The 13,453-nt window shown below is 46.8% G+C and overlaps 1 protein-coding gene across 2 annotated transcripts in view; it reads right to left on the minus strand.

Annotated features, from left to right (window-relative positions):
* Positions 1-12,483, minus strand: part of FANCI (FA complementation group I) — a 24,256-nt gene extending 11,773 nt beyond the window's left edge. For both annotated transcript variants that reach the window (XM_053954661.1, XM_053954660.1), the window contains exons 1-19: positions 12,360-12,483; positions 12,211-12,283; positions 11,544-11,674; positions 10,983-11,139; positions 10,847-10,904; positions 10,374-10,415; positions 9,992-10,115; positions 8,978-9,063; positions 8,668-8,800; positions 8,347-8,439; positions 7,715-7,851; positions 6,749-6,929; positions 6,083-6,170; positions 4,833-4,963; positions 4,110-4,180; positions 3,105-3,219; positions 2,594-2,716; positions 1,433-1,501; positions 276-377 (exon numbers count right to left, since the gene is read on the minus strand). In XM_053954661.1, coding sequence (XP_053810636.1) covers positions 276-377; positions 1,433-1,501; positions 2,594-2,716; positions 3,105-3,219; positions 4,110-4,180; positions 4,833-4,963; positions 6,083-6,170; positions 6,749-6,929; positions 7,715-7,851; positions 8,347-8,439; positions 8,668-8,800; positions 8,978-9,063; positions 9,992-10,115; positions 10,374-10,415; positions 10,847-10,904; positions 10,983-11,139; positions 11,544-11,674; positions 12,211-12,283; positions 12,360-12,443 — 1,998 coding nt within the window. In that variant the 5' untranslated portion in view covers positions 12,444-12,483. The remainder of the gene's footprint in view (positions 1-275; positions 378-1,432; positions 1,502-2,593; positions 2,717-3,104; positions 3,220-4,109; positions 4,181-4,832; positions 4,964-6,082; positions 6,171-6,748; positions 6,930-7,714; positions 7,852-8,346; positions 8,440-8,667; positions 8,801-8,977; positions 9,064-9,991; positions 10,116-10,373; positions 10,416-10,846; positions 10,905-10,982; positions 11,140-11,543; positions 11,675-12,210; positions 12,284-12,359) is intronic.
* Positions 12,484-13,453: the final 970 nt, after the last annotated feature.

The raw sequence follows: 13,453 nt of genomic DNA on the forward strand, positions 1-13,453 counted from the left end.
GAGGGAAAAAATTCCCGTAGGTTGAACTCAATGGAGGATAACAGAAGAACGCTATTCCTAGAGCATTTTTCACACAGGTCCCCACAACCACTATGCTTGGGGAGCTCTAATAAATAGCCTGAGGCAGGGGTGAGATGCCCAGCTCTGTTGCTATTAAAAGAATTGCTCCAGGCTAGAAGAGGCTGAAGAAGCACAAGGTATTCAGCTCATGTAGGACAACTAAAATGCTAGTAACAGATGAGCTTGCAGCTGTGGCCAACCAATATAGCTCTTACCAGTGGTTCTTGCAGAAAGATTTGATCTCCCTGAGCCATAATACATCCCTCCAGTTTGAGTGGAGGCAGGAGGTCTTGCTGGGGCAGGTAATATTGCTTTATCTGTCAGAGAAAACAAGAAATAAAAATAACCAGTTACTTGGTAACTGAGCCTCTTAGGACATTTGAAAACAGAGTATAATAGTCTTTGTACCCCATTCTAGAGAGCAAAACCTGGCACTGTGATAAGGGGGACTGTACAAGTACATGAGCCACGTCATCTGCTCTACTGGTGATTAAAATCCCTTCTTGAGTTGCTCCTGTACCTCAGCCAGGACACGTCAGTGCCCTACAACAAGATTAGCTGACCACTTGCTGTTGTGTTGCCTCAATAAGTAACATCACTTGCAACCCACCTGCAGTGTTACCCCTCCTTTAAACAGTGAGGATCAATAGCTGCTGCTGCTATAGAAAGTTATAGATACATAATGATGCTATAAAATTTTACACCTTTACACCAACTTACTATTAAGTGCCCTCTGTTACCCAAAAGCTGTTTTGGCTCTGTTGATGTTCCTTTCTCAGACCCTATACTGTCATGGGAAAGCTGGAATTAGTCAGCATGAACTCTTTGGATGATTAAAGGGAAGAAAATTACTTGTCTCAAAGAAAGCACAGCCTGTCCAATGGATTGAGGAAATGTGATTGTCTTGTTGCCATGAGCAACACTGCTGGGGGATGAGTTAATCCTCCCAGATCCTACATGGACTTGGGTATTCTCCCGATGGGAAGACGGCAACAATAATTACTGTGTCAGCACATATCCTTGGGGAACTATGGAAGGGTAACTGCTGTGCACTGCTAAGGAACAGGGAGAGCACAAAGAACTTCTCTGGGCTCACACCTACCACAGCACCTAAGAACTGAAGGGCTGGAAAGAGCTCCAAGAGATCCTTCCTCTTCCATCCTATGGCAGGAAATGAACCCGTCTCCAGACATTTACCTAGTGTGCTCTCTCAGCGTAGCAGGGGTTTGAACACCTCTTTAGGGAAGTGTCACAGCACCCAAACATGTTTCCAGTGTGAGGGAAAACAATTTCCCCAATATTTAACCTGAATTGTTTGCCATACTGGTTGAAGTGCAGAATTGTGCAGCCCCACCATGGAGCAGGACTTTACCTGAGACAACAGTGTTTCCATTATAGAGCTGGCCAGCTGGGAGTTCCTGCGAAGGACATCATAAAAACCCTGGAGACAGGAAGGAAGGACAAGTTGGCTGACACAGCAGAGAAAATGAACCACAGGAATAATAAGTTGGCGTCATAAGATTGCAACGACACTTTGGCACCGCAAGGAACCATGAGGAAGTAACAATGTGCTCAGAGTAAAACTCCATACCTGGCAAAGCCAAGGCACCACAGAAAGAAGGTATGAATCAGAAAAAGTATGAATTTCCTCATAGGGGCCCTCTCACAAGCTGTATCTCCCTAGCAGCGGTGGCATCAAGCCCAGAGTGACTTTCACTGCTATTTAACACAAGCACAAGATCCAACTTCAAACTGTGAAACCCTGCTTCAAAGGCAAAACAAGCCAGTGGGGAAACTGTAGGAGGCAACAAATCCTGCAGACTGAGAAAACTCAGTGGATGGATAAAGCAAGCACAAGTTTTCTAGCAACAGTGATGAATACACCCAGAACTTGCAGCTCATCAAAGGTCAATCCAACCCAAGACAAGAAGGAAACAAAACCTCTCTGACCAGTACAGGGTTTTTTTCTCAAGGTGGTATCCCATGGTTATAACACAACCTAATATATACACCCAAAAATGGCCCTTTATAACAGGCCTATCACAACAGACCTAAGGACAGCCAAGTTTTTATAGAAACTTGGAAAGGAAGAGGAGAAAAGACAGATCCCTGATGCAGTCTCCAAGGAAGCTTCTCCATACTCTCCAGACAGGGTTTTCTTTGGAGTCCATAATTAACTCTCAACAGCTCCACATCTACCCAGTGCTTGTTATACCACTCCTCCTCACAGGGCATCAAGTATCCTTCTCATTCCCTAGGCCCTACTACAGCAAGACAGACTTTGACATATTTTTGCTCTTAAACAATGCATGAGCTGAAGAAGATACATCAACGTGTCTTTGGGTTTATAACAGTCAAAAAAAAAACAGCAACAGAAGGAGTGAAAACACGTTACACATGTCCCATGAAGAACAAAACTGAGCTGAAAGGCTGTTTTTCACAATAACATGATTGTTATTTACCTGAGGCTAAAGAAGAATCAGACCACAGAAGAGTTTGTGGCTGTTTAAGAGACAGAAGAAACCATGTTTACCTCATATAACATGAGTCGAACGTCTGCTTGCTGGCTCAAACATCGCCTCAGGCTGCCCAGGATTTCTAGGCAGAAGGCCTCATTAGCTGCAGAATTATAGCAGGCATGAACATCTGCCTGGACCTGAGAAGGAACATTAGTCACGTTATACTGGTTACAATATCACAACACAGGAGCAAAGTGGTAAGGGTCTGGCCCCTGAACAATCACTGAGGTAGTCCTTGTGCTCATCATTGTCATGGAGCAGTGGGAATGCTCCCCAGAGCACTGGTGCTGTAAGAGAGAATGACTCTGAGAAGCAACATCTCTAAGCCAGCTTCTCTTTGCACACTGCACTTCCTAAAGCTTTCCTTACAGGAAGGAAATCCTTGCTGGATTTCCAGGACTAATCCTTACTAAAGCTGTATTTCCATTCTGGGGGAACACTTCCCTTTTGAGTTGTTTCAAACAGTGGGTAGTAGACACCAGACTGTCTCACATGGCCACACAGGGACTGCAGAACAGCACTCACCTGAGTGGCACCAATGGCCTGGCTGCACTGGGAAGAGGACAAGCTGCCCAGAACCTTAAAATTTCTTAACAGGAGCAAAAAGCCAGCGACTGCAGCTTTACGAGCATCGAGCTGCCTGGGAATTGGGACAGGAAAGAGGGTTATGTAAGGAAATGTGGAAGCAAGAAGCTCAGAAGCACATAAAATATCAACTCAGCAATGAAAAAAAGGTCACAAATACAGAGTGACTGAACCTGTACAATTGTATTTCCCAAAAGGGCAGTACAGTCCCAAACAGTCTAGAGCTGGGCAGTTTGCTGGAAACTCCCCTGCTCTACACTGTCACAATATTCAATCTCCTTTCTGTCCTTACAATGCTCACACTCAGGGAGAGCCCAGGCCAAGACCCAAGTATTAAATATCCCTTGAAAGCTGGGAGAGTGTCACAGAGCTCAGAGTTGGAAAATTTCTAATAAAAACCTGGTGTTTTGCTTTACTCACAGAAATGCCAAGTCTTTCCCAAGACAGTCCCTTGCTTTGAAAAATAATCCCAAATCTTGAATTCTATATTCGTAACTAGGCAGCCAGTGGTCAAGAAAATCCAGTCTACAATAACAGCAGGATGGTTTGCTCAAAATATGACCAAGCCAACACCTTGTAAGGGATCAGAAGGAATGTGGCAGCTCAGCATTTTGATCAGTGGCTCCTTCCAGACCCTCCCTGGATGTATTCAGCTGTGCTAGACACATGTTGCAATTGGTTTTAATTTTACCTATGTATTTGAAGTTACCAACAGCTTTCTGAACTTGCAAAGCCCATTCATTCAGATGGGGGTTGGGATTTGTGTCTCAGTTCAGTGGAGCTGTGACTGTACCACAATTCCAGGCTAAAGGGATAGGAGATGTCACTATCTACTTATGGGAAGAACATTCTAAGAAGATACTTAGCCCAAAATAAAAATACTTCTGCTCCAAAACCATAAATGAGTTGTAGAAATTTTTTCAAAGAATCTTCTCCCCAGCTTACCTGGAAAAGATAGCTTTTTGGAGAACAAGTATCAGGGAGTCCCTCACTGACATGCTGACTTTGAGCAGAGGCTGGAAAGGAAAATAACCTTTGGAGAGAAAAGCACTAAGGCATGCCAAGCCCTTGGGGCATATGAGCTCATCTTCCTCAAGCCCATCTGGCCCTGCATTTCCAGTACTGTCATCAGTACAGTAGGAAGACCAAAACATTTTAAAATAGACAAGAAAACCCAGAGAGCTGTGGCAGTGAGACACCTTAGCAGGTTAGTGAGGACACAGTGCAAGGGCTTAGGAAAATAACTGTTATCCCCAGGTTGGACAAAGCAGGTAAAAGTTAAAACACCAGGGCAATATCTCAGCCCAGGCAAAGAGGAACACTGACATGGAGCTTGGAAGGAGAAAAATCAACGTGACAGCTACAGCTGTTCAGCTAAACACTGTAGATTTAGTTTTCTACAGGGTGCAGCATCTGGGCATCTTCCAGATGAAAGGTCAGCACAGAGCAGTTTTGGTCCTGTGCCAGACCACACCATATGCTTTTTGCTAGAGGGCACATGCAAATCCATGCTTGAAGAACAGTTCCATGCTACACCAAACAACCCACAGCAGAGAATGAAGGCTTATTTCATGAGGAGGGTTATCAGATCATGCATATAATTGTGGCCAAGAGCTGTCACTGGAACTAAAGTAGCAAGGAGATCCATGGAGATATGCAAAGCTTTACCTGTACTGCCCGGAGAAGCCCTTGCACTGTGTCAATGGGCAGAAAGGACAAATTGTCAAAGGTCTCTGTGACTTTGGAGGATGAAGTCTGAAGCACAAGAGGAGCAGACACAACAATACTGGACAGCAAGTCTGAAAAATAAAAGGACAAAAAGAACAGCTGATGCCAAGGGGCCAGAAAAGCCTGAGCAGAAGATGTCTGCAGAGCTAACTATTACAGACTAATCAAAGACCTTCCATGACACAGAGAGGTCATGATAAAATGAGCATCGGCAAACTGATTCTACTGCAGACACCACGCACTAAAAATGCTCCCAGCCCAGCTGAAGGGCCTCACCCCACCAGAGGGCACTGAGATGCAAGGGAAGAGACTGCAGCACTGACATCCCAGCAGCCTCAGTGGCTCCCAAGGATGAGGAGAAGGCAAGGCTGGGAACGTGGAACAGGCAACTGACTGATGATTCTGACTTTCTGCGCGTCAGCTGTTCCATGGCAACTGCCTGCAAACATATTTTTCACCTGTGATGAATACAAGGCAATCTGATGCAGCTGATACCTCAGTCAGAGGACAAGGAACAACTGATTTCCTTAGCTTCAGGTCACTTCAGTAGGTACTTCAGCAACCAAATCACATCCTGGGCTGCATCAAAAGCAGCCTGGCTAGCAGGCTGAGGCAGGGAATTCTCCCCCTCTACTCCACTTTGGTGAGAGCCCCCTTGGAGTACTGTGTCCAGCTCTGGGGTCCTCAGCACAAGCAGGACAGAGACCTGCTGGAGCAGGTCCAGAGGGGAACAAAAATGCTCAGAGGACTGGAGCACCTCTGCTATTGAGATGGGCTGAGAGAGTTGGGGTTGGTCAGCCTGGAGAAGCCAACTTTGGGGAGACCTTGTTGTAGCCTTTTGGTACTCAAATGGGGTTTATAAGATGGGGACTTAAGTTGCTGTTGTGATAAGAACAGGGCTAATAGTTTTAAACTAAAAGAAGGTAGATTCAAAGTGGATATAAAGAAGACATTTTTTACAGTGAGGGTGGTGAAACACTGAAAACATTCAAGGTCAGGTTGGATGAGGCTCTGAGCAACCTGGTCTAGCAGAAGATCTCAATGCTCATTACAAGGCAGTGGACTAGATGACCTTCAAAGGTCCCATCCAAGCCAAACCCAATTCTGTGATTCTATAATGTGTTTTGAGGAGCTGTCTTGTGACTGTCCACAGAGCAGAGCAGAGGACATTTCTCTCTCTTTTCTGTTACCTATGAAGTGGCTGACAGGAGACGCTGCTTTTGTGAGGACTCTGTTCAGGACCTGCTCAAGAATATCACTTCTGATGGGCTCATGAACCTGAATGAGGAAGAACAATAAATAAAAATCAAAACCTTTAAGATATTCCTGTACTTCACAGCACAGGCATTGTACAGTACAAAGCAAATCCAGATCCAACAGGTAAGCAAGGATGGTTACCAGAAGTCCCCTTTCAGCTAAGTCCACACTACTTGATTCAGATTTCATCCCAGGACAATCAGAACCAGCACATCAAGGCACACACAGTACACTCAGAACATAATGGTTCCAATCATCTATGGGATGAAAATTTACCAGTTTGGTGAAGATGAATGGGTTTCAATCCCACCTTGTCAGATTTTATTTGTACCTCTGAATTTATCTACCTTCTCTACCTCTGCAGTTTCTTGGAAACTGTAATAGGGATTACACAAGTATCATGACAGCTGGAACAGATTAGAATTAGACCTTCATGAGGATGGCTGGAAAGGGTCAAATAGGAGACAAAATCAAGCATTGTTTGCAAAACACTCACAATGGATATAGCAGGCAAGGTTTTGACACTGTTTACCAGGATAGAATAAGAACAGAGTTGTTCTCTCCCCACCAAAAAAAAACTTCCCCAAAACCTACATTACCTTAAATGTTTCCAGCAGGATACTTGCTCCCAGTCTGCAAGCCTGCTTGGCTGGCATTTTTGAAAGGCCATAACTGTTATCAGCAGCTTTTCCTCCAAAGGGCTTTTTTGGTTCATAGGATTCCATTAGGCTGAAGCCAAGATCCACCAAGCCCTGAGTAACATGGTCCCAACCAAATGCACTGAGGAAAGCATTAAATAGATGAGGAAAGAAACAACTTAGTCATAGGAAAGTTTGGATTAGAGCAGAGGTAAAATGTTCTGCAGTCATTCCAGGGTCCAAAGCAGCAGTGAGAGACACTTGATGACAGCAGGGAAGATGACAGCCCTCATAACCCTGTGACTGTCCTTAGGCTGAGGGACAGGTGCTCAGCACATCTCTGCAGTCCTGGTTCTCTGTAAGAATTTGTTTCCAGCCTAAAGGTTTCCTCACCATAGGGAATGATGTGCCTTCAGGTCTGACCTGAACATAACAGCAGGCTACGGCTGGGATGCACGAGTACCCTACTGATGTCAAGATCTTCAAGTTGGAGAAAAAGAGAAGAGGAATGCCTCCCATCAAACTAAAGGACAACTGGTGACAGACCAGAGCTATTCCACAGGATGTTTAAAGGACTAACCAGTGAACCAGCTGAAACAGTGAACCTACTCCTCATCCCTTGATCAGAACACAAACTACAGCCAGCAGCATGACTCACTGCAGATTAGGCCCTGATCAGTTTAGTCCTTTGTACCACCAGACCCTGAGATTTGAGGTAGAAGGAGCAGATTTATACAACCACATGTTGTTGTTTTCTTTTTTTTAATTCGCTAATATAAAACTGGGATAAAACCTTTGGATTTTGACACTGATCCCTGCCAGCACATGGTCAGAAGTATTTCGTATCCTAGAGTGTTTAAACAAAGCTGAAACTCTCCCCACTTCTAAAGCCCATTGAATGTTCTGCAGCACGTGGCAGCAACTCACCTATTTTTCACCACTTCCAGAATGACAGCAGTTATATCATATTGTTGAGGAAACAAATCCTGCAGAAACTTGGAGGCCTGAAGGAACTGCAGGTCCTTGCAGCTTCTTGTGATTGATGTTTTCAAGAAATCAAATATCTGGAACATAAAATCATTACGTGTGAGGAAATGATCTTTGAAATGGGACCTGTATTGTCTTGGGTATGTTCCAGTAAGAGCACCAGCCAGACACAAGTTCCACTACAGCCTGCCAAAAATCTTAACTCACTTCTTTGTCAGGACAAATACACTAGTCTCATTAAGTGCCTCAAGGAGGGTGACTTGCTGCCAGATGCTCTTCATGTGGCCACCACAGAGCCAAAACATTAGAAAAATAGACTGTTTTTCTTCTCATCCTACAATACCAACCCACAGGAATCACTACTCTGGAAAATTGTGATATTGCTCTGGGGTCTTTTAGAGTGTTCAGTAAAGTACAGCATACCAATGATCTAATTGCCTACCCACGAGCATCCTGAAACCATTTTAAGCCTAATTCTGATGGGACTCTGACCTAACCATGCTTCCCTTCCTTTACAGGGAGTGCAGAATGCATCCCCATGGAAGCTCTCTGCAAGCTTATCAAGCACATACCTGCTCTTGCAGTCTGTGTTTTACAGCAACTGACAGCAGAAGAGCCACACTGAAGGGACACAGGGCTTTACCAGGGTTCTTCTGTTGCTCAGTCTAGGAAACAGCAAGGAGCAGTGAGAAAACTTGTTGTCTTTACTGAAACACCCTGGAAATTCAGGAAGCCATCAGGCACATGTCTCTTCAAACATATCACAACACTCGCTAAAGAGAACTTGACTGCAACCATAAAAATTATTAAATCCCTTGTCCAGATAATAAACTAAGTTTTTAAACCCTGCTTCAGTATCTTCAAGAACAGTGGCTGCTCCATCTTTGCCATACCTTCAGATGTCTAATTAGCTCCTCACCCAGGTCCTGGTCCAGGTTGATGACAGAAACAATGTGGAGAATAACGGTACCTTCCACGTGGCGCAGCTGGTCCAGAGGCATTGTGGCCACCTCAAGGTCCACTGACCTGTAAGTTTTACCAGAAAATAACAAGCCATCCAAAGCCAGAAATCATTCCTTATGGATCAAGAAGGATGTTCTTGTACAAGGTTTAACTGTTCAAATTCAAGAAGCCCTGGGCAGGAGCAGTGTGACTACAAATACCCAGGTAGTAAAGAAAGGGAGTGACAGGGCAAGAACTTACTGAGGAACCCTCTGTTCTTCCTTCTGTCTCTTATCCAGCTGATTGAAAAAACTGATGATTCCTTCCAAAACAGTCTTCTTACTGCCCTGCAAGGCAGGACATTACATTAAGCCATTGCAGGGCCTGCAGTATCCCAGAGAACAAAACTCAATTCCCACACCTATCACAAATCTCAGGGTATCTTTCATTTCCCTCCATAAATTGCTCATGCAGGTGAGCACTCCTCTATGGCTCATTTCCAGACTTCCAGTTTTCATATTTCTTTTGACTGCACTTATTTCTTTTGACTGCATTATCGAATAGCTGGAAGAAACTCAGGCTCTCAGGTGTTCTGACTGTCTTTTTTTTTTTTTTTTTTGAAGTTGTTATTAATTAGAAAGGATCCTTTATGTTTTAATCAATTGGGAAGGCTTTCAAATTCCTAACCTTAAATCTAACAATACATTTTGGCCAGTGGACCCAAATGACCCTCTATAATACACATATAATTTGTCTTTGGATCATTTTGGCATTGACTTGGTCACAAATGAAGCAAGGAAAAGAGCCAGATCACCCTGTCAAAGGGCAGAGATGTCCCTGGCAGTCTCTGCTCTGGAGAAGAGCACAGGAGGTGACACATTCCCAGTACAAGTCAGACTACAGCCCAGTAGACAATCATAGTGCATGAGCTATTATTGTAGCATGCAGATCACAGAGAAGGAGCAAAACCACACTGAGAAAAAACAATCCTCTCTGCCGTCTGCTAGGTCTGTGCTCATCCCTTATTTCCCAAAGGTTTGCTTCTTTTCCCACAAGGAAGACCAAGATCCCACCTTTCTCTGAGCAGTCAGCTTCCTCAGGCTAGAGGGAGTTAGAGGAAACAAAACCTACTGGTGTTCTGTTGTGTCCCTACAGCGTGGTTTGGGAACAATCAGAATCCCTGCCAAAATTCAGACTACAGATCACTCTGGACTTTTTTTTTTTTTTTTCTGTTGGACTAAACCTGGGGGAAATCCAGCTCCTGTGAGCTTTTACCTTTGCAGAAAGCAGCAGCAGCTGATAGACCAGAGGGGGAATTTCCTGCAGGTCTAATTTGGAGAACATCCTAAGGACCTTTTCCACCACAAACTGCAGCTCCTCTCCTGATAGTGGAATATCCCTGTTGAATCAAAGATATTTTTTTTCATAAATATTTTGTTTAGTTGCCAAGGTTCACTCACACATGGAACAAAAACCATGATGCCATGCCCAGATGAGTTTTGCATCCAAATCTGGTGTGGATGCTCACTGACCAACCATCCATGGTGCTCTGCCTGGTATAGTCAGCCCTCCTATTTGTACTTGCCCCAAACTGCTTATGAAACAGGACACAAACAGAACCATGGCACAAGTCAATGTTGAAGGGAAAAAGAATTACCTGAACATGTTGGCAAGATGTATCACACACCGAGGATCCCACCTGGTAAAACAAAGATGTGTTGGAAGATTGAGAGCAAGCTGGACTATTGTTTAGCTCTCCCCTCCTACACAATTATTCAATGTCACCATTTCCCTGTTTCATTGATACTAAACTTAGAAGCCAGATTTCCACCAGAAAAAGCATCAATCTTAACTACCCACATTTCCATAGTCCTGAAGTGCCCCAGCCCCTTTAATAACAAATGCCAGAAAAGGAATAAAACCAAGCACGTCCTGAGACCAGTTCATGCAACAGTCTCACAAGATCTGGGAACAGGGTGCTCCCTTGGATTCCCAACTAGAGAAGACACTGTCAGAGAGGGCAGGGATTCAGGGATGACAGGACACACAGCCCATGGTGATGCCTTTTTCCAAGCACAATGTGAAACACAATGTTTTGCCATGTAACCAAGACCTGCCAGACACACGTACTTGCTGGAGCAGAGGGTATTTATCAGCTGTTTCTTAAACTCTTCCCCATTCAGTTCACCTGAAAAAGCAAAAGTCTTAGGAGTTGATTCCAGAGAAAGGAGTACAAGCTGCAGAGAGGAGTTGATAGGGGGGTTACCTTTCCCATAAGCCAGGTTCTCCTTTGAACTGGCCAGAGCCGTGAGAACAGTGGAAAACAGCTCCAAGGATTTCCCATTGGTCAGGCTGCCCCCTTTAATGACATCCACAAACAGGCTGGCAAGCTCTGCTAACGCGTGGCCTGGCAGCTGGCGGGCCTGGGAGAACATACAGCAGGAGAGAGCCTGAGGCACTACACAGAATTCCACATACACACCCAAACTGTCACCAAAACCCAGCAGAAGACAGAATTTCTTACAGGGAAATGCTCCCTTTAAAGGAAAATTCAGCCCTGAGATCTCTGTTTTGTACTTTCTTTACAGAACAGAGCAATAAATCAAGATTATGTGATTATAGGTTTAGAGTTTTGAGCCTAAGATTAAATTTCTAAAGATAATCAAATTCACACATAGAGCCAACTCCAACACCAGCTAATTTAGTCTAGGGAAGATCCATGGAAAGGATACAACTAATTTTCCTCAGTGGCTTGGTGAAGTATCTCAATTTACATATTAAATTATACTCAGCAGAGCCCAGGAAAGCCAGCCCAAAGGAGCTTTACCTCCAGCATCAGCAGTCCTATGATTTCAGACACCTTGCTCAAATGCAGGTCCCCTGACTCCACTAGTGGGACGCAGTGCTTGTAAACCTGGAGTCTCCTGAGAACACCGCTTCTCTGGGAACAGGGGGAGCCTTACAGCAAGAAAACAGAGGGACAAAAGAATGGGGAGAAAAGTTATGCAAGTAACACATTGCTAAACTACAGGAAATCAGCAGGGATAAACTGTCACCTGCCTGCAGCTTCCTATTTTATCTATCTGACAAAATAAATAAAAAATCCCAGAGAACGGGAAACGAGATACTTGGATAAAGTAGTCGGCCACCCTATTAGCACATCCTGTGGTTCACTCAACCTGCAGCCGGAGACCAGGAAGTGTCAAAACTTGAGAAGAACCAGCTTGGCAATTAGCTCTCCTCATCTGGCCAGCTCAGTGCTACTGCAAGGTACCGAAGGGCTCTCAAGAGTAAACCGCACTTACCACGGGCTCTTCACAACTCTAGTCCAGTTTGCCATCTCCTCGGATGTCGTGCTTCCCCGTGGCAGCCCTGACGAGCGGGTTTCTTACCAAAAGTGACTCTTCCCTGTGCTGCTGAGCACGGGCTGCACCCACCGGCCCCCACCAGGGCTGGGCCCGCAGCCCCCCGAGCGCAGCGCACTCATCACCCACCTTTGAAGATCCCTCTCAGCAGAGCCGCCGTCTCCCTCCCCTTCAGGGCCTGCCTGGTCACCATGTCGCCCAGCTGCAAGAGAGGGGGACGCCGTGAGCCGCCGCCCGCCCGCGGCGCATCCCCGCTCCCCGCCCGGCCCGCGGCGCACCTCGCCCTCCGCCAGGCTCTGCAGGGCCTCCTGCAGCCGCTCGGGGCCCTCCTCGGCCGCCAGCGAGAGGATGCGCTGGGCCATGGGGCCGGCGGCCGCCCGGGACCGTCGGGCCGCGGCTCCGTCCCGCGAAATTCCCGCCCGGAAGTGCCCGCGCGTCACCCGGGGAACAGCTCCCGCCCGCGGCGCGCGCTTCCCGCCCCGCCGCCCGCGGGGCCGCGGGTTCGAGTCCCGCGGGGGCCGGCGGCGTGCGGGCCGCTGTCACCGAGCCACAGCGTGGGTCGGGCTGGAAGGGGCCGCGGCGGATCACCTGCTCCGGCCTCCCTGCTCGGGCAGGGTCGTCCTAGAGCACATGGGCGGCCCGCTGGTTCTGGAATATCTCCAGTGAGGGGAACTCCGCGGCCTCTCTGGGCAGCCTGTTCTGCTGTGGTCGCTTTACAGTGAAAACGTTACTGGAGCGGAGTGCAGGCACGTGGGGTGGGCAGCCGGGGGTACCGGGGCATTTGGCACAAAGTGCCCGTTCAGGGCCACCCCGCATCGGCAGCGAGCGCCACCCACGTGGGGTTCAGATCCATTCGAGTAAACCCTTAATTCCGGGGGACGTGAGGGGTGGCCTTTAGCGTACCAGGAGGTGTAGCCCGCCTTTAAGCAGCGGGATTTGGCCAAAGGATCCGGTGCCAGCACAGCGTGGGAGCTTTCCCAAACCCCGTGCTCACGCGGAGCAGGAGTTGATGCTGCTGAGCGAGGGGAGCGGGTTTGACGTGGGGCTGTGGGCAGGGGGATAACCAGACCTGGGAGAGAGGTGCACTCAGGGCTCTGTCACAGTACATCAGGGTGGGTCCCCCTTGAGACCCGTTTACTCGGGACAAAACACTCTCTTCGTGATGCCAGAGGTTGTACATGTGTTTGCAAAACTATTTCATCTTTGACTACCATGCTGGTGAGGATGCCCTGGGATCACAGGTTCTCTCTGGCACCCCAAGAGAGCATTATTTGGTCTATTTGGGAAACCCCATGCTGATGATGTACCCCTGTTATGCGCTGTTTTGCGCTGAGCTGCGCACAAAGGTCCAACGAGCTGTAGGAGGGAGCTG

Source organism: Vidua chalybeata, chromosome 13 (assembly GCF_026979565.1).
Source record: "Vidua chalybeata isolate OUT-0048 chromosome 13, bVidCha1 merged haplotype, whole genome shotgun sequence".
In the NCBI taxonomy this organism is placed as follows: Eukaryota; Metazoa; Chordata; class Aves; order Passeriformes; family Viduidae; genus Vidua; species Vidua chalybeata.